The sequence below is a fragment of the Ipomoea triloba genome, chromosome 5 (genome assembly GCF_003576645.1).
Source record: "Ipomoea triloba cultivar NCNSP0323 chromosome 5, ASM357664v1".
NCBI classification, from domain to species: Eukaryota; Viridiplantae; Streptophyta; class Magnoliopsida; order Solanales; family Convolvulaceae; genus Ipomoea; species Ipomoea triloba.
In genome coordinates, this window is record NC_044920.1 from 18,179,034 (window position 1) to 18,200,699 (window position 21,666).

At 35.1% G+C, this 21,666-nt stretch overlaps 1 protein-coding gene across 1 annotated transcript; it reads right to left on the minus strand.

Annotated features, from left to right (window-relative positions):
* Positions 1-10,628: 10,628 nt before the first annotated feature.
* Positions 10,629-20,973, minus strand: LOC116019864 (ubiquitin carboxyl-terminal hydrolase MINDY-3-like). The gene is made up of 7 exons (XM_031260221.1): positions 20,283-20,973; positions 18,214-18,292; positions 14,550-14,701; positions 13,723-13,846; positions 13,247-13,432; positions 12,078-12,149; positions 10,629-11,964 (listed from the first exon to the last, which is right to left on the minus strand). Exons 1-7 carry the CDS (start codon positions 20,744-20,746, stop codon positions 11,149-11,151), a joined length of 1,893 nt encoding a protein of 630 aa, XP_031116081.1. The 5' UTR covers positions 20,747-20,973; the 3' UTR covers positions 10,629-11,148.
* Between the last annotated feature and the right edge of the window lie 693 nt (positions 20,974-21,666).

Genomic DNA, 21,666 nt, shown 5'->3' on the forward strand with positions numbered 1-21,666 from the left:
AAAAAAAAAAAAAAAAAAAAAAAGCCCCGTGATGCGTAACTCAATGGTTTGAGTAAATATTGTCTCGACTCCTAAGAAATTCTACTCACATGTTATATTCCTTTAGCATCCATCAAATTAAATCACAAATATTGTCAATTGTATATTGTCTACCAACAACTTTTTTTTTAAGGGTATAGGGTTTTAAAAATAATTTTCAATTGTCTATTGTCTATTATCTACAATTTTGCCTCACGTGAAAACGAATGTTAAATATGTAATTAATAATTTTTAATAAAAATATAATATTTTTATGTGTTAGTAATAATATGCGAGAGGAGCAATTCTCCAAATTAGAAAAGGGAGATGGATTACTGGATGTAGTCAGAAACCTAGTGCATGCAACCCAAAGGAGGTGGAGATGATGGGGTTAAAATGGGATAGGTTTTGAGGGTAGCAAAGGGTTTTGAGGAAAGGGTTGTTCATGTCAACCCTCCTCTAGGATGGAATAGTCTGGTGCAGAGCGATTGGACTGGAGGGGTGTCAATGTGCTAGTCCACGAGACAAATTAGTCTTCTCCTTTATGTTTTGTTGGGTATCCCCCATTTTCCTTTCCAAAGCAATAATAATTACATTTTTACTAAACTATTAAATTGTCATTAAGCCAAAGACCTTGTGGTTTAGTGGCATTGGGTATCCTGATTAACACTCCCACATGAATGATAGGAGTGGGTTTGAGCCTCAGTGGAGGCTTCATTAGGTTGAGAAAGTAGCTATGAACAGAGTCAGTAGTACTCAAAAAAATTAAATTGTCATTAATATTTTTTGGGACAAATAATACTTTTTAATGGAAATATATTAGTAAATTAAACCAAAAATCTTGTGGTCTAGTGGCACTCGGTGTCCTGGTTTACACTCTCACATGAATGATGGGAGTGGGTTTGAGCCTCAGTGGAGGCAATTGTTGACTCTTTGTGCTTCAGTTGGTTGAGAAAGTAACTATGAACATATACTATACTGTAACAGAGTCAGTAGTCCTAAAAAAAAAAAAAGAATTACTAAATTAAAGCACTTTCCATACAAACAATTTCATCAAGTATACGACATATTTAATAAAATTATATTCTCTCGCACGTTATATTATTAATAATACCCTTACCTGCAAATTCATTAAAATACAAGACTATTACAAGTCACTATAGAAATTCTCAAACAAACATACTTTCTTGTCCACAACGTAACAACTATCTATTAGAAAAAATATACAGATTAAAAAAAAAAAGATATTTGATATATTTTAACTAAAAAGTATTACACGTCATACGTGAGAATCTCACACAAGACATACATACTCTATAAAAAATAATTAATTATTTGTATTTCTAATCTATGACATCATATATTCTGATATTCATATGTAAATTAAATTTTCTTTTTTAATATAATAAGTCATTAATTAAATGCACATATGTTTTTTAAAAAAAAAGCACATATTTTTGGTCTTTTAATTCTAAATTTAAAAGCTATTTCTCTTGGTCAAACTATAAATCTTATTGAATTTATTGTAGATGGTCATTTTGTTAGACATTTTAAAATAATAAGTAAGAAAAGATTCAGAAAGGGGTTAATTGATTGGTTAATTAGACAATGCATGTGAGGTAAGGGACAATATCATGACACCCATTTCCAATCCCATGCAAATCGCATGATTACTTCAACTACCAAACTTATAACTCTGATGATGGCATCAATAATTTATTACTTTAACAATATACTGAATCCCTTTCATATTTTAGTACTACTGACTCTATTACAATGCTGAGACTTGAACTCGTGAACTCTCATTTGAGAAAGTCACTTCGTGCGCCACTGAATCCCTTTTATATAATTTTCTTTGTACTTAATTTTTAAATTTTATACGATGTTAGTGTGACATTATGTCACACCTTTCTTTAAAGAATATATATAGTTATACTGATTATAATCATATATCTCATTTTTGTTAGAATTATAACAAAATATGTAATAATAAATAAATAATCTAAGTAAAAAAAAAAAAATTCTTTTGTGACAAGAAAAATTCGCAACTACTATCCGATATTATGATTAAGTAAACCTTGGTTTTATGTAATATTCTGTAATTCACATTAAAAAAAAAGTAAATTATACTAAAAAATCTCGTGCGATGAACTTGACCAAGAAGTGTTTGAAAAAAAAAAAAAAAAAAACTTTCATTTTTTAAAGTATGACAGGATGCGATACACTAGTAAAAAAATATGTAAAATATTAACAATTTTAGTGACAAAAAGGTTAGGTGTTCTCGGGATTCCATCCATACTAGGACACTGACACTTCTTCAGCTACTTTAATTTGATGCATTATTGTTTTTATTATTACTCCGTAATATTATTGTTGGTATTATTGTGACCCCCACTCGTGTAATACATGGATAATGACATATACTCTATAATTATATTATTTATAAAATTTATAAAGTGTAAAATAAATAAATTATTAAAATATTATATAATATTTTAATTTTTTTATTATAATAAAGTAGGTATAGTGCATAGTATTAAATTTGGCTTTGTAATGAATTAGTCTTGTGATTAAATAAAAATAAAAAATAAATAAATAAATAAATAAATAAAAGCAATCACAAACCCATTACTTTTTAGATTTTAAAAATGCCATAGTGATACAAATAGAGCTATATATACCAAAAAAGTCATCAAGATTGAATCTTATTTTGTGAGTATTTATGGGCAAGAGATACCTAAAAGTTAGAGTGCAAAGTGATTTTGGTAGATACAAATTTTGAATTTTAATTAAATGTAATAAACACAACAAATAATGTATTTGGATGTTGAAAGAGATTGTAATCTTCATCTACTAAACTATTGCAAGTAAATGTAATATTAGTAAATGCAAGCTAAGTGTTGCTTCAAGTTTCTAAAAATATATTTCTTTGGTAAATTATTGCAACTAAATGTAATAATAGTAAATGCAAGCTAATATGAGGCAGTGTGGGAGCAACCTCTCAAAGTGATGTGGGGTTTCTTGTACGCAGTGAGCAAAGGTCTAGCATTTGTGTTCAATTGAGTTATCATGATTTACATCCTCATATATGTTTTGTCGGGTCGACGCGTGGGGGTCTTTGAGGTTGGGGATTCAATCTTTTGGGAGCAAAGTAAATACAAGCTAAGTGTTGCTTCAAGTTTCTAAAAACATATTTCTTTGGTAAATGCAAGTCGTGTGTGTTGCTTTATAATAATAATAATAATAATAATAATAATTATTATTATTATTATTATTATTATTATTATTTACATTTTCAAATATATATTAATTTTAATATCATTGATATTTTCATCATGTCAAGTTTTAATGACAAATTATGTCGTGGACTAGGGTCGCTTTGCATAGTGGGCCTTGGCCCAAAATTACATCGTTATATATTAAGTGTTAATTAGTCCATCATATTTAATAACATTATAATACACTACGTCCATAATATCTGTTCTATATATCCATAAACCAAACTTTAATGTCCATAAACATTAAACTAAATGTACATCATATATATTTTTATTCGCTCTATAGTTGGTTCATAACATTCCTTCTACAAGTTCATAAAAACAAAGCTTGATGCACATTTACATTATAATACTGACGCAGAATGTTTAATGCTATTCACATGTACCATATTTATAATATTTGTTTTATATATCCATAAACATAACCCTTAATGTTCATACACACTAAACTAAATGTACATCATATATATATATATATATATATATATATAGATTTACTCTATAGACTATAGTATATTCATATGTTCATTCTATACGTTCATAAAAACAAAACTTAATGTATATAAACATTACACTACAAATGTATAATGTTTAATACACCTCCTATCCCATTTTATATATTTGATTTGATTAACGAGACATGAATGAAGTTATTTTTAATTCAATTTTTATAATATTAAATTTAGTATTAGTATATAAAATGTATATATATTTAAAAAACTACATTTAAAATATTGTTATGCACAAAAAATCAAATTTAAAAATAGTTTAAAAAAATACTAAAGAATATAATCAATGAAGAAATAATTAATTTGACAAATGAATAATTAACATGACACGTAAAATGGAATAGATGGAGTAACATTCATCATCTACTGTGGTCATAATATTTGTTTTATATGTTGATAAACATAAACCTCAATCTTCATAAATGCTAAACTAAATGTACATCATATGTATTTACATTAACTCTATAATAATAGGTTCATGATGTTCTTTCTATATGTCATGAAAATAAAGTTTAATGTACATAAATATTACATAAAAACAAATAATTTTTTAATGATATATTTTTTTATGCATTAACTTTATATGTACAAAAAGAAACTGAGAAAAATAAATTTAAGTTGAAAAAAAAAAGAGGTAAAAGAATGAAAATTGTGGATATTTTAAGTGTATGTAGCAATTTCATTATTCAGGTTTCAAATCTAGAGGCGATGGATATCAGATCTGGTTACCTCAAAGCGATGGATGGCGATGGTTAGAGGTCGCCGGTCTGGAGGCTGGCAGTCGACGATGGATGGCGATGGTTGGAGGCGATTGACAGCTGTGGAGGAAGCTTGGGATAAGTTGAAGGTATTTTGGTGGAGGATTTCATATATGGTTTCTAGAGAAGCAAATTGGTGGTGGTAATTATAGGCTTATAGCCTTAATAATGGTAATTAAAATTAAAAAAAAATAAAAAATAAATCGGGCACCTAGGCGCCTAACAATTTTTTCAACCTTTGGTAATAATATCTCATTCCTAAGAATGTTATTCCAATATCAATTATGTTTAAACCAAACAATGGAATAGGTCTATTCTAAGGAATGTTATTCCATTCTAGCATATTCAATGAAACATGCCATAAATCTAAAACGTGTTTTATGTTTTTTCCCCCTATCGCAACACTTCTTTTATCACTAGTAAGACACTTGCATCTCTTTTAGAGTGTCAGGTTCAAACTCTTCAACCTTTACAAGATATTTATCTAATTAACTTGAAAATTTTAGTAGTTGTAAGATCCTAACCCTTGATTTTTAGAGGATGTGAAGGTATCCACACTTTTTATCAGGAGAGATGTTCTCACTTGAACCATCCCATATATATATATATACTAGTTTTATACGCACATTGCGCGTATCGGTTAATGCCCAATGTTTATATTTAAATAAATATTTGAAAATATATCAATGCAAGATTATATAGGATAAGTTTATACATGGGTAATTGAATGTCGAATTTTTTTTATTTAAATATCTAACTCAAAGTATATGAATCCAAGATAATATAGAAAATTCATTATAATTATTACTAAAATAAATGTTTGCAACCTTGTAAAATCGATAGTCTAAATATTTGGTCTAAAAATGATAGCCTAAATAAATATTACTTTTCATTTGAATTTTTCTAAGTGTTCTTAATTCTTTTTTGAGTAACATTGACATTGTCTTCATCTTTACTATTTGTTCTCTTCCTTTTTGTTGGTAGTGTGTTATTTGCAATTCGGTTATTGTTGGTAGCATAGATGACAACGTCATGCAATGAGATTATGATATAGGAGTTATAGACTTTCCTTTAGGTGTTCTGCTTGGGGTTCATTTGGTTCAACCATTATTGTTGAATAAGTTATTGTGGATAAAGAAATCCTTAGTTTAAGAAAAAAAATTACATAAATTAATAAAAATTTGAAAATTTAAAATATTATATATTCCAAAGATATTAAAAGGTAGTTTCTCTCTTCAATTTGCTGGGTAATGGGTTATTTGAGTACTTTCATTATCAACAAATCTCTCAAGTAGTTAATATGATTGGGTTATTTCAAGGCAGATGGGTCATGCGAACCATGCTGGGCTATATAAACTTGAAAGTAAAATCCGGAAGGAACTCGAGGAAACGTTGCACCAAGAGGAAATCCTATGGTTTCAACAAGCTAGAGAAGAGTGGATTGTGTCTGGGGATCGCAACACGAAATTCTACCATGCTGCGACAAAAACCAAAAGGGCTAGGCAAGGAAGGCATAATTTCCTAGATAAGGAGGGTAACCCGCTGGTGGATGAAAAGCAGATCGAGAAAACAGTTCAGGACTATTTCACTGGAATTTTTACGAAAGATATCGAGGCTGACATTGAACACGTTCCAAGAGGCCGATTTCCTACACTGGAGGAGGATGACTGGAATAGATTCAATGCTACCTTCGACCTTGGGGAAATCAAAAGAGCCCTCTTCGAAATGAGTCCGTTGAAAGCTCCGGGCCCGGATGGATTCCATGCATCTTTCTATCAAAAAGCTTGGAATGTAGTTGGAAACTCGGTTTCCAAACAGGTTGACATCTTTATGCAGACTGGAACGCTTGAAGAAGGCATGAATGACACTCTCATTGCCCTCATCCCGAAAAACAGCTGTCCTACAAGCGCTAGCCAATACCGCCCAATCAGTCTTTGTAATGTTATCTACAAAATCATTACAAAAACTATGACGAATCGCATAAAACCTATATTAAGAAAACTGGTTGGGCAGGAACAAAGTAGCTTTGTGCCGGGAAGACAAATTACTGACAATATCCTGATTTATCAGGAAGCGGTGCACTCTATGCGTCAAAAGCAAGGCAAAAAAGGTTACATGGTTCTAAAAATAGACCTAGAGAAAGCCTATGACAGACTGAACTGGGATTTTATTAGAGACACTCTGAAAGATGTGGGAATGCATAATGAGTGGGTTAGAAATATCATGGCATGCGTCGAAACCCCGAGGTTGAGGGTAATATGGAATGGCAACCAGCTTGAACAAATTATCCCTTCCAGGGGCATCCGTCAAGGGGACTCTATATCTCCTTATCTGTTTGTTTTGTGTATGGAGCGCCTAAGCCACATCATAAAAGAACAGGTCGAACAAGGGAATTGGAAAGGGCTCCGAACTTCAAGGTATGGACCCGTACTCACTCATTTGTTTTTTGCTGACGATCTTGTTTTGTTTACCGAAGCCTCGCAGGAGCAAATTGCTATGGTCTCGCAGACTCTGGAGAGATTCAGCCGGGCCTCAGGTCAAAGAGTCAGTCTTAGCAAGTCTCAAATATTCTTCTCTAAGAATGTGGATAGGGAAGAAGCCCAGAAAATTATAGCCATCGCTGGCATCCCTCAGACTATGAACCTGGGGAAGTACCTAGGGGTCCCTACGTTCCATGGTAGGGTAACAAACGACCTTTTCTCCCCGATGCTGGATAGGATGGACGAGAGGCTAAGTGGTTGGAAGGCAAAGTTTCTGACTTTAGCTGGAAGACAAGTCTTAGCACAATCGGTGCTTCAAACCATTCCATATTACGGGATGCAGACTATCTTCATGCCAGCAGGAGTATGGGAGGCGATTAATAAACGTATTCGAAGATTTCTCTGGGGGGGAACTCCGGAGGCCCGAAAATGCCACCTTGTGTGCTAGGAGGAGGTTACGAAACCAAAGAACGCAGGTGGGTTGGGTCTGCGATCAGCAAAAGACATGAATTTGTCATTCATGGCAAAGCTTGGATGGCAAATCCTCATCAACAAAGATAGCCTATGGGTCAAAATCCTGAAGGAAAAATATAGTCATGGTAAGGCAGGAGTGGAGGTGTTGTGCGATAAAGCAAACTGCTCCAATGCCTGGAGGGGAATTGTTGCGGCAAGGAATATAACTCTAAAAGGGACCAGGAGCTATGTTAGAGATGGAAGGGCAACTCATTTTTGGACAGATGCATGGATACACGAAATGCCGTTGGCACCCTTGAGTCCCATGCAAGATAGCAACTCATGCAACGATAGCCTCGTGCGTGACTACTGGAATACCTCTACTGGATGGGAATGGGATCTTCTTCCGAATTTACCGCCTGAAATCAAGAACCGACTGGAAGGGTTCACCTTGTACGACGGTGAAGGCAGCGACGAGTACTACTGGAGCAGAGAAGCCAACGGTAAGTTCTCTATCACTTCTGCATATGCTTTAGTGCAAGATTTGCCGGCTAACATGCAGGAAAAAGTCTAGAGTAAGGTGTGGAAGCTTAGAACCCCGAGCAAAATCAAGACGTTCATCTGGACTGCCATCCATGACAGAATCATGGGAAATGCGGAAAGGAGAAGGAGGGGGTTCACCATGGAGGGCAATTGTGAGGTGTGTCACGGGATGATGGAATCTACGGACCATATCCTCAGAGAATGTAAAGAAGCACAGCAGATTTGGGAGGCCTTTACAACTGCTGACAGAAGAAGGAGCTAGAGGGGTCTCAACCTGAAAGACTGGATTACGGAGAACCTAAGCGAGGGGAGAAACGAGATCGAAGAGGACTGGCCAACTACATTCGCCATCATTGTGTGGTGGTTGTGGAAATGGCGATGCGATAGAGTGTTCAACAGACAAGACACAGCACTCCAACACAAGATCAATCGTATAAGAGAAACAAATGAGGAGATTGAACGTGCCTTTGCTCATCTCAACGACAGCAGAGCTATGTCAGACAGAATCACAGTTCGCCGGCTCCGGTGGAAAGCAGCTACGGAGCATGGTGTCACACTCAACGTGGATGGGAGCACCAAAGCTGGTACCACCACGGCTGGATGGGGTGGAGTCATTCGGAACAAGAACGGAGAGTGGATAGAAGGCGTGTCGTGCAGAGTACCGTATGGTGATGCGACGCTGATCGAAGCAACCGCAATTGCAGAAGGACTTCGATGGGCGTGGCAGAGAGGCTATCGTGACATTGAACTGCAGTCTGATGCCAAGAATGTTGTCCACTGGATTCAAGGGGAAGCAACGAATCGCGGCCCTTTGAAACAACGCATAGATGAGGTGAAAGGTTGGCTAGCCATGGACTGGAGAGTAACTTGTCGGGTGGTCTACAGAGAGCAAAATAGAGTGGCTGACAAGCTAGCGTTTCTTGGAGCGACTCAGGGTGATGACACACAAAGCTTTCGCGAGTGCCCAAGTGTGAGCGATGATGCCTATCTTGAAGATTTGGCATACGTCAAGCAAACATGGGTCTCATGGTCCCCTCTACATCACACAATCCCATATTTTTGTATATACATTCAACGACCAGTGCAGCCATTTCTTAACGTGCGACCACACCTGAGCTGTCCAGTCGGACAGTTCTTTGGTTCACTTTAGCATTGCAATTGTCAGGTAACCTCCACTTCTACATCTCGCTGCTCAATGGGGGTCTGCTGCGCCCTCGAACACTGGTAGTGCTTCAGTAGCGGTGGCGGTGAACGGAGGAGAAGGCTGTGGTAGTGGCGGCAGTAGTAAGAAGACCGACTTTGCAACTACTTCAGGGCCAGCTCCTGGCAGCCCAGGGTGGAATAGAAGGGGTGGAATTCCTAACCGGGGTGGAGGAACATAATTGTTAACTCCCCGGGGTCCCCCCCTCCCTTCCGATTTAAAAAAAATATGATTGGTTTCAAACTATTCTTTTTTATTTTTTTTTCATGGTATTAAAGAAATACATATGTATCATTTTTTGGTGTAACTACTAATTTATTTAATTCAATAAGAGTAAAATAGAGCGATTCCGCTTCAATTTGTTGGGTTATTTGAGTACTCTCTTTGTCAACCAATCCCCAAGTAGTTAATATAATTAGCTTCAAATTTAAAAAAAAAATTCATAGTATTAATAAAATACTTGGTAAATAAATATATAACATTATTTCGTACTATAACTTTGATATTTAATTACAAGATATTGTAAAAATAAGATAATGGACAATGTAATGAATATCAATTGATAAATTTGAATGTAAAGAATCTTTGCATAAGAGAAAATAAAGACAATATAACTAATGAAATTATTTCTCTTATTTAATTTAATTTTTTTATAATGAATAATTTTTTCAAATAAAGGTATTGTAGACACATAATTCTAAATTAAAGAAATACATATGTATCATTTTTTGTTGTAGCTACTAACTTATTTAATTTAATAAGAGTAAATAGAGTGAGAAACTTAATTATGTCAAATTTGATTGAGATAAAGTTCGAACCTAAGATCTTTCTTATAGAAATTTATGGGTAAATTAAAAGTTAACGGAATATTAACGGAAAAGAGATTATTTAACGGAAAACTTAACGGATAATCATAAAAGTAAGGTTAAATTAGGTAATCTCTATTAATAATATTAATTTGAATTATCTTAACCATCTATTTGATTAAATAATTCATCTGAACCATCCTTTTGATTAAATAATTTGACCGCCATTTTTTCTACCCATTTTAGGCCTAACTCTCTTGGGCTCTTATTAGTATAGTAGATATAACCAACCAAACACTAAAATATAATTATTATTATAATTATAAATGTCTATTCTCTTAACGAACCAAACCATAAAATACAATTTATATTCTATTACTTGTTTGTTTATTCCATCCTCTATGGAATAACATTCATATTCCCTCAAAATCCATTCCGTGAGCTAAACATGTTGTTAATGGTACGGTATGTAGGGACATCTGAGCGATGTTACCTACCTGCAAGTAGAAGAAAAATACTTCTACTTATCTGCAATTTGTTACTCGATACTAAAGTATGTTATCATCTGCAAAAAGAGACAAGTTATATAATGGTAAATATTGGAACTACTCCAGGTCCAAGTCCCTGGTTTGTAATATCCCATCTCTGCCTGCTGCATTTCTTCCTCCAATCTCCACCCTCAGCCTCTGCTATTCAGCAGCTTTCAATTCATTACAAATAGAGGGGAGGGTTTTTACAGTTACAACAACCAATCTATATAACCAACCAACCAATTCTACGATTATTCATCCATCGCCTCCCCTTGTACAGAAAAAAAAACAAAAATTTGGGGAAAAAAACAAATCAATATCCAACGCATATAATCAATCAAATTCCCTAGGTTGGAAAAGAAAAGATAATTGGAACACATCGTCCTTCATCCCTCGGAATAGGACTTTTTCAAACCAAATTGGAGTAATAAAATTACACTAGTACAATGTTGCCTCTGGTACAAAACTCATAGCTTGAAATGATCTCCTTCCAAATCCCTTCATGCTCACTTGCTTCCAGATGTTATGTTGTCTGTATCAACGGGGTTCTTCGGATTAAGCTCATAAACCAATCAGACTATACTGGGTGCATCGCCTTCCCAACTACAAGTGGCACGCGCCCAGCGCGTCCGAATGCAGTCGACTAAAGGAGCATGCTGAGAAGGCTCGGGTTTAGACACTTCAGTGACTGTGTCCTTTGCCCCAGGATCAATTTTAGCCGGAACATCTGACATAAATTCTTCTGGAGTCCACCTCGGGGGAACTGAAACCCTCAACTTGGTCAGTCTTGGTCTTTGTATTGGAATTTCTCTTCCAGACGACGCTTGGTTCCCGTTCATAACTGATTTTGCAATCCCATTGAAGTGATAAAGATCAAAAACCTTTTTCCCCAATAAGCCACTAGAATCTTTCAATCCTCCAAGATTCTTGTCGAGATCCAAAAGAATCTGCCAAAATTCACTCCACACAATGAATCCCGTGTTGCAAAGTTGCTCGAGCTTCTCAGCTGGGAGAATAATATTAGTATCCCTAAGGACTTGGTGGAAACCTTCCACACCAATGAATCCTCCACCACCACTTTGATCATGTGCATCAAATGCTCTTCGGATCTGTGATTCTCTACCCTCAAGTTCATTCTCCTCTTGAACTTTGGTATCAAGAGCAAATAGGACCGTATAATGAGATTCACTACCAACAACCCAAATCGGCCACCTTGGGCACTTCAAATACTGCCCAACCTTACAGTAGTTTAGGGATTCTAGCAGAGTAAGGAATCCAACTTCAACAGTTGTCGATATACCCTTCACAAACATGCCACCACCTAAGTCCATCATCCCATCAAAAACATTTGCCACAGCCCTTCCACATAGCAATAGGTTTACAATTTCCTGTTATACAAATATGGAGGTTAATATTGTTGCTGAAAGGAATTGTAAATATGTAAGGAGAGTGGAGATTTGCCAGTAGCAAGAGGAATGCCAATTCATTGCTCCTCGGGTACCTGAGAAGCATGCCCAAAAGGAGCAGTAACCAATGGTTGAGAGGGATCATCCCTGTCAGCCTGAACAGAATCCTAGATGAACATAAAAAAACATTGTCAATACACAAGCAAGCTAGGTAAGGAGACAAACCTATAAGTGCAAATTGCATGTCTCCAACAACATCATTGTTATTCAAGTACATGGACATTAGTGCTCAAGGACATCTGAGATCTTAATTTGCCGTTGTACTTTAACAGGTCCTATACAAAAAGATGGTGTCCTCTTTCATGTGAAATTGTGGTGTTAAAAACATTTCACCTTGAAGCCCAACTGCTATGAAACTTGCATATCCTCTTCATAGCAAATCTAACAAAACTGTAAATCGCACAAAACTATAGACATACATTCAATTTTGAAGTGGTGTATGCATTTCAATATACATGCTAAGTACTCATATCTACTGAGTATGTGCTGCAGTAACAGTGGAAAAATATGAAATCAGAGTAATACAGGTTTCAAAAAAACAACACATTACCAATGTATAGGACAAATTTTGAATAAGAAATCAGTGTTGGAGGAAAATTCTCAAGTTACAAACCTCGTAAACTTCATAATTATCAGGGATTGATGTCTTAAGGATATCAAAGAAGATTACTTAATGAAAATATGATCGGTTTATCCAAGCACCAATTAGTCTAACTACATAACACATTTACTCTTTACACTTTAGATTAATTGTTCCTTTGTGAATGTACACAAGCAAGGCTGACTGAGGAAATGTCTAAAATTGAAAATAGATTTTGTTATCTGCCAATGTTTGCCATTGTGGTCTACATTAGTATAGTTAACCTTCCCAACATGCACTGCCCTTCCTATATTTCGATATAGATTTCACCTTGATAAGCTGCTAAAAGACATTCTTATTTTAGGTAAACTTCTCTCAAAAATAATATACCAAGAGCTTTCTAATTTTGGATAGATAGGTAATCAAAATGCACAAAGTTAAAAGAGCACCTAACTACTTAAATGATACAAAGACTACATGCAAATGCTGGATTTCATCTTTTTCCATGATAAATCAATTAGATTTTAACCAGACCACTGCTAGATTTCATCTTTCTAGTACGCCTAAAGGAAGAGTAACAAATTATCTGTCTTTAAAGGGAAGCTTTGTCACAAAATAACTTACCATTCCTCGAGAAAGCAAAGCAGATATGAGGAAAAGCATTGCTCCCATACGACTCCGGTATACAGGAAGCATTGCTTCGATCCTTTCAAGTGCACTTGCTGGTGAAGTGTATTCATTAACAATTAGAACATTGTGGAAGTCCAAGCCTGATTCAATTGTAAGACCGTCAAGTGCTTTTGCAATGACCTGTATAGGAAGAAGACATCTATTAAAAATTCACAAAAAAAATTTTATTACCTACAGTGGTTGGCTCTAAATAGTAAATACATAGGCTATTAGGTTTCTTTTGAAACTCAGCAACTTGCTGCATTTCAATTATTCATTGAAGACAAAGCCTGTAAATACAAGGACTGAGGAAGTATTACATAAGCATAGCATTGTAAAATAAATTAATAGAGAAGTTACCATTCTTCAAGGAAAATTATGGATAGCAATTCCCCACTAAACAACATATGAATAGTGTTTTAGTGCCTCACCTCATCCCTTGAGCTGTCAACAGACCCTTCAAGGTCACCATCGAGAATTCTCAAAGATGCTATAACAGCCCTTCCATTAGTTCCACATAAAAACAATATCTCGGCCATACTTCTCACCAATGCTCTGTCACAATGTAGCCAAAAGTTACCATACTTCATGCTTATGTAAAATATTCAAAGGTTTCATGTGAGATAAAATTTCAGGAAAAAATGAAACAAATTCACTCTTTCTTACACACAATCATATATAGTTATGTGACAAGTCTCTCTTATGCAAAGTAAGTTGGTATTATTGTCAGACTAGGTTATCAGATATGTAGGAAAAAAACCATACAAATATATATATATATATATATATACAGTGCCAATTGGCACCATGCCTCTTCATACCCAGTGTAAAAAGCCTGCTATGAGAAAATCAAAATCAAAACATAAAATCTGAAAAGATGCACAAACTGCATTTGTTATTGTGGTATTACTGCAGTGGCAACAATATCTCTAATATTGTCAACCAAGGAATAACTGAGGATTATCTGACTGATAAAAAGAATTTAGATTTTAGATTGAGTTTGAAAGGCAGTAAAGAGTTAAATTAACTGGAACTAGTATATCATTTTCAACTAAAATTAAAAATTACTCCAATTACATGATCTACTCTTCCCAGAGCATAAACAAGTCAGAAGAAGCATAAGAATTGCAGCCATACTTCATGTACAATGTTATTTTTCCTTTCATCTTGAAAGACAATGATATTAGAACATCAAGAAACAGAATTGACAGATTATTCATCTTGATTTCAAATCACTTAAAAAATAGAGATTACTCACATTGATTTCTTGTCCTCAGTAAGAGAAGAAAAAATATCAGCACCTACATATTCATGTTTGGAAAATCCTCTCAAGCCTGTATTTGTTGATATGCTTGGCATTGTAGTATTTAACTCCTCCATGGAAAATAAAAGGTATTTTAGAACAAAAGCCTGCACCATCAAAGCATGTTTTGTGAAAAAGATGGAAAGTTGCTAATGCTTTATAGATAATTTATTATCAACATGAATGCACAAATCAGGTTCAGAGCATTACAAAAGGTCTATTCATAGTGGTTAAACACTCCATGAAATCCTGAATGTCAAAGGTAAGACTCTTCTTTACACCAAAATAATAACGCATTCAAGCAGGCACATTTCTATACACGCGCACAAAGTTTTTTAAAGAAACAAGCATAGCAAAGCAACAGGTTTACCTCACTTCAAAGCGCGAAGAGAAGCGTTGCTTTTGTATAAAAAGCAACACAAGGTAGCAAAGTTTAATTTTAGCGAAAATTACACTTTTGGCCCCTTAGTTGTTCCCTTGTTACAAATGTAGTCCTTGTCTTTCAATTGTTGTCAATCTAATCCTTCAATTATTAACCAAGTCATTAATTTAGTCCATGTCTTTCAATTGTTATAAACCTAGTTCTTCAACCGTTGACCTATTTACAAATCTAGTCCTTCAATTGTTGACTTAGTTGTAAATTTAGTGCTTTAAACAAATGACTAGATTTGCAACTAGGTACAATTGAAGGACTAGATATACAACAATTAAAATATAGGGACTACATTCGTAACCCATGAACAATTGAATGACTACAAGTATGACTTTCCCTCAATTTTATAATCTAGAATGGTATTTAAATGGTTTATAATGCAATTTTTAAGAGAAAAATACTATAGTTGACATCATTTTATAACAATACAAGCATATTGCATCTTTATCTTTGATGTATACCATTAAGCGAAAAAATGATTGCTTTTAACGGGTGTACAAAATTCTACAATTCACATAATAAAAATAATATTACCATATTAACATAATATATTCCATTATTCATCAATCATTATTTATCTAAATAAACACAAGCATCATATTGAATAGATATTGAAATATTAATCAAGTATCATATTGAATGCATTAGCTAAGGTTTTATTTATTTTAAAAAAGCCACACTGCCCACTCTTTGTTAATTAAATTATTAATTAAATTATTAATAAGGGTTTAAGACACCATTGCTTGGAGTGTGCACTGCCCACTCTTCTCTTTTAGTCAGTGGGTCGAGAGAGACAGAGGGGAGATGATACATGCTAGGAAGTCTTATTTTATTATATTACATAGTTTAGATATTAATAAATTACTAAATAGTTATTTAGAAATTACTAAGTTAACTTATTACTCTTAGTCTTCGAATTAGTTTAAGTAGATTATTTATTTAGGAACTACCAAATAATTATTCTTAGTTTAGGAACCTTTGTAATCAACCCTATAAAAGGGAGTGTTATTTGGAATAATAGAACAAGCAGAAATTTAATCCCAAAAAATGGTCTAAGGGAGGTTTGGGTCTCAAGCAAGCCCAGTGTCTTCTTCTTTTTCTTATGTTTTCTTGCCCATGACGGGAGAACATAACATCGGCTCCGTTACCGGCGTCATGGGCATCACTCAGTCGGAGTTTGAAGCTCTCACAAAAATAGCGATTGTGTTGAAAAGCTTACACAAAGATTTACGCAGACTTGCCGATGACCTGAAGGACTGGCTTCCGCCGATTCTCTCCAAAATTCAGCCAACAAAGGTTGATGCTACTCCACTTGACTCATCAACAATCATTGTTGACCACCCACGTGGAGATAGCGCCGATGCAAGCCAACATTTTAGCTGATCAGCCTCATGTTGATTCAACACAAATGGCTGCCGACTCTTCTGAAATTGAGGTTGTGCCCTTTCCAAAAACTTTCCTATGCATGGGAGGGTTATTTCACCACTCTCCAACCACATCTCATTTAAGGGTTGTGTCGTATAGTATTGGTCAGTCTTCATATTTGGTGTCTCCCTCATTATCCAATGTTGTTGTTCCAACTAACTCCTTCAAAGGATGTCCAAGTTCGGGATCTTCCTCACCACTGTTCGCTCCTCCATGGATCCGTAGAATGCCACTAGAGGCTTTTCCATTTTCACTTCTTTTGGGGAGGCCATTTGATCATGGGAGGTGTTGGCTACGTGCTGATGAGGTTATCAAGCTTGAGGTCCAAGAGGGGGGAGTAATGATACATGCTGGGAAGTCTTTTTTTATTATATTACATAGTTTAGATATTAATAAATTACTAAATAGTTATTTAGAAACTAATAAATAGTTATTTAGAAATTACTAAATAGTTATTTAACTTATTACTGTTAATCTTCGGATTAGTTTAGGTAGATTATAATTATTTAGAAACTACCAAATAATTATTCTTAGTTTAGGAACCTTTGTAATCAACCCTATAGAAGGGAGTGTTATTTGGAATAATAGAACAAGCAGAAATTTAATCCCAAAAAAGAGTAAGTGAGTTTTGGGTCTCAAGTAACCCAGTGTCTTCTTTTTTTTTCATATGTTTTCTTGCCCATGACGGGAAAACATAACAGAAGAAGCAAACAACCAAGAAAGAGAGAAAGAAAAACACAATAATGGCCAAGCTTCTTCGTGGTGAATGAAGGAGAAGAGATTGGAGTCGTCTGAAGCTATGGAGTCGATTCTCTAAGGTGAAGTAATATACCTCTTAGAGGTTGACCGATTCTTGCCTAAAGCTATGGAGTGACCAACAGAATGCCAAAAGCTATGGAATTACCAATTGATCGCCAGAAGCTATGTGCTTGCCATGTACTAGATCAAAATTTGAGGAAGATCGCTTTTCCTCACTTCGTTGTTCTTTTGTGTTTTCCATTGCTTCACTAAAGTGATGCAATGTAGTGTCCCTCGTGCTCACTTAGTCGCTTAGGCAACAAAGCGCTTGCTTTCAACAAGTGTGCACACGCGAGTCAAAACCCCATCAACAAATCTTTTCATTTTATATGCATGAAACTCAAAGGAGTCAAGTTCCATGGTATTTTAATTTGTTTACTATTGGAGCACATAAACTTTCATACCTTACTACTTTTGTTTCCAAGGAATCAACATTGATACCTTGCTACAGTTGGTTAAGTTTTATAGGGTTTTCTTGCGATGATATTTATCCTTCCCTTTAACAAGCTATTTGTTTATAGGGTACAGACTTACACTTCTCCATAATAAATATATCTCCACAATTATGAACTGAACTTTTAATAGATTCTTAGATAAATACGTTCAATTCACATGGAAATTTGAACAACATATTCATGATATATTGTTTTTCCTTTACACATCCACAAGCTGAACACTTTCAAAGATACATACGGTCAAAACAATCTACAGGATATTTTCTGAAGCGCTCCATTTTCTTATATAAATCAGAATATTCAGTCAATAGAGCATGATAGAATAGAGTTGTGGAATAATTGAATCAAGGGATCTAGTTCATATTTGTTGGAGAAAGGCCGAAAGGGTAAGATGTATCATCTGATTCCTTTCTGCCTTGGATGCAGTAATAATATGAGAAGTAATTCTTGAAAATTACATAACAGATTGTATTTAAATTACAAATGTAAAGAGAAATCTGAGTATTACTTGAATTGCTGCTAGTACACCACATGGCCCACCTTCATGCTGCACTAAACCCATAGATGTTTCTGGATCACAACTAAACCTACAGAAAGTTTGTTAGCATATGTTAGCAAAATGGAATGTGGCATTATCTATACCCAAGACGAAGAACTCCATAATTTTGAACACAAGATTAAAAAATAAATGAATAAATAATAAATAACTAGGACTCAAAAACAGAATAATAAACATAACACTAAATCCAATAACAAAAGTTCTGAGAGCATAAAATAACCACAGCATTGATCCAATCAAGTATTTACAAGTAAAATGGAACCAACTGAACACTGAAACCTATTACGCTTGAAGCTGAGACCAGAAGAGGAGAAATTCCTGTTTCACAAAACAGAGCAGCATCCTCTTGCACCACTGATCAATAGCTTACATTTTGAGTAGATATTAAATCAATGTATGAGTTACACATCTCCCATAAACTAGTTGTCAAAGATTACATAACTGAAAATAGCAGTTCTGATACAGGAAATTCAGTGTTGTTTAAAACAAAGAAACCTTTCCTGCAAGATGAGACATCACACTTTTCACTTTACCTAGTACTCCCTCTTGGTACAATAATTATTGTTTCTAGCAAAAACATTATCAATAAAAAACAAAAAACAAAAAAACAAAAAAAAAAACAAAAAAAAAAAAAAAACCAAAAAAAAAAAAAGTATGGAATCAGTATGGCCTTATTTACAAATACAAATGAGGTCATTAACACACACCTACACCATAAACCTAAATTATGATGGGTAAAATTCCGACCAGACAGGTTGTGTTGCTAAGAACTTATTCATAGATTGTAAAGAGAAACATATTCAATATTTACACCATGGTTTCAAGGACCAACAAAGTCAGTCACATAATTAAAGAGCACCTGTTCTACACCTCACTATCAAAAACATATCAATTGTTTCTTCAAAAGGTCCCACATTTTGTCAGTAAAAGATTTTTACTAGCAATCTAATAATGTGCTAGTACTTGTTTGAAGAAAGTACAACACAATCTGCTTAGAACTGATTTTTTTTGCCAAAAAGATTCTGCTTTATTTTGGAACATAGGTATCATAATGTCAGCTTAAATGGAATGAATATGTTTGACCAATAGATCTATTCCAGCTTAGGCCACCTTTACTACCTACCCTTTTTAAGTGTGCACCATTTATCTCTATTACTTCAAATCATATGACTTCCAGCTCAAAGATCAGTGGTTTGCTACTCCACCAAATGTCACAAATAAAATGAGGTGAAGAACGGCCCCAGCCAAGACATTGTAAATGATTCTGCTGAAGGATGCACAGTTATATTTCTATTAAGTTCAGACATTGCAAATGATTCAGACAGCGTCATATTACATGTACATTAGACATTAGATATACTTCCCAAGGCCCCACCAATTATGGGATAAACTTATTATAGGGTGGTAAGTAGATAACACCATGCATGAAGAAATGCAAAACCATCTGTCTACCACCAATAAGGCAATACTGACCACAGTGATTGCCAAGGATCATAAGCAACTGCTTTGATTTTATAAAATGGTAACATACCTACAAGTTAAATGTTCACTCACCTGGCCATTCTAATCAGATTAAGTGAGTTTCTAACTCAATGTGTGGCAATTTCTTACAATATTAGATTTGCATTAAAGATAGTCATGGATATGAAATAAGTTAGTTTTTCCTAATTTTAAAGGAAAGAAAGAAGAAGCCAACCATGCAGCATTATAGCTAATGATAAATATATATATATACACAATTCACATGGTGGCAATATACAGTATACAGCATATAAAAGCAACTTGCCAACATTTTCACAACAATGGGGAATTCATGAGCATAAGCAATTAAAAGTCAACAAATGAGTGATTTTTAAATGAGAACTAATTCAAGCAATTCTAGATGCTACGAAACACTAATCACCAGAAAATAAACGTCTCCAGATTCAATTATATTCGACAATGAGCTAAATATACAATAAAGTTGAAATTTTTGAAGAAACAACAATGCAAAATCCATAGAGTGAACTGGACCATACCTAATGCCCTGATTACTCCACTGCCTAAGTACTTCTTTCGTGACTGCACTGCCGAAAATCAACGAGAACAACTGCTCAGCTTCCGCAACAGATAACTCTTTCCCCAAGTTGACATTTTTATCCTCACGCTTGACCAAATTAAGAGCCTTATCTGTTCGAGCACTTGAACCACCGGACTTCTCTTGTTTCGCAGCGATCGCCCCTCTCGTTTCCACAGTTCCAACGACTGTAGCTGCCGCAGACGCAGACACAGCGGCAGCGGCATGCTTCGCGGCCATCATCCGCTTCTCGGCAGCGGCCGCCATCAGCTCCCGTTGCTTCCGGCGGTTCCTCACCTCCGGCGACTCCTCTTCTTCCCCGCCCACGGCGTTTTCTCCCGGCTTGCTCCTCTTCGGCTCCGGAGAGTCGCTCTGCAGACTCATCCTCAACGCCATCTTCAAATCCTCATCCTCTTGATCCGCCATTAAACGCAGAGATCAACAAATTCTGATCAAAACCTAAAAATTAGATCTTTCAAGTCCCCGGATGATACCAAACTTGAGAATTAGGGTTTCTGATTCAGACACTCAGACACAAATATTCCAAAAACATATACGTGAAGATTAAAGTGAGAGTCGATGATTAAGACTGAATCGAACTTACAGGTACAGTTCATTTCAGTATCAGTATCGATATATACGCATATGACTGGGTTTGTATATATACACCATTTACATAAATTCAGAACAAGATATATTCGATAACAGCAACATAACTGCTGTAAATTAAAGCCTACGAAACGACGACGTTATATTACACTTTCCAGTATATACGGTCATACGGTCTTACCAAGTAGTCAATTCAGTCCAAAACGGCCAAGATGTTACATTGGTACTGTACGACTGTATATATACATATGCTTAGCATTTTTTCTTTGGAAAATTTTATTTTGGATTAAGGATTCAATAGGCCACTGAATTACACACAAAATTACAATTAGGCCATCAAATTAAAAAAGAATGCAATTAAATTCTTAGACAAAACAAACTCATGCATTTAACCCAAAATAACCTGTTTAGCAAAAATTGTACTAACGTGGCGCTTACCAATTTTTAAAATAATTTTAATTAAAATAATTAATTAAAAAAAAACAAAACAGCCGGACCGTCTTCGTCTCCATGGCCGAAGACAAACCTTTGTCTCCGGCCAAGGAGACGAAGACCATAGTGGTCTTCGTCTCCATGGCCAGGAGACTTCCATTGCCAGGGAGACGAAGTCTCGTCGGACCTTTGTCTCCATGGCCAGGAGACGAAGGCTATTGGGCCTTCATCTCCCTGGTAATGGAGACGAAGACCACGAAGGTCTTCGTCTCTGGCCATGGAGACGAAGACGCATTTCCAACTGT

Bases quoted from the DNA above. Each gene is read 5' to 3' on its own strand.
- LOC116019864 (XM_031260221.1), bottom strand. From the start codon at position 20,746: ATGGCGGATCAAGAGGATGAGGATTTGAAGATGGCGTTGAGGATGAGT. The intron at 18,293-20,282 runs GTATGGTCCAGT...AACTTTCTGTAG, and splicing joins TGGAGTAATCAGGGCATTAG to GTTTAGTTGTGATCCAGAAA. The intron at 13,847-14,549 runs GTGAGTAATCTC...ACATTGTGACAG, and splicing joins ACTGAGGACAAGAAATCAAT to AGCATTGGTGAGAAGTATGG.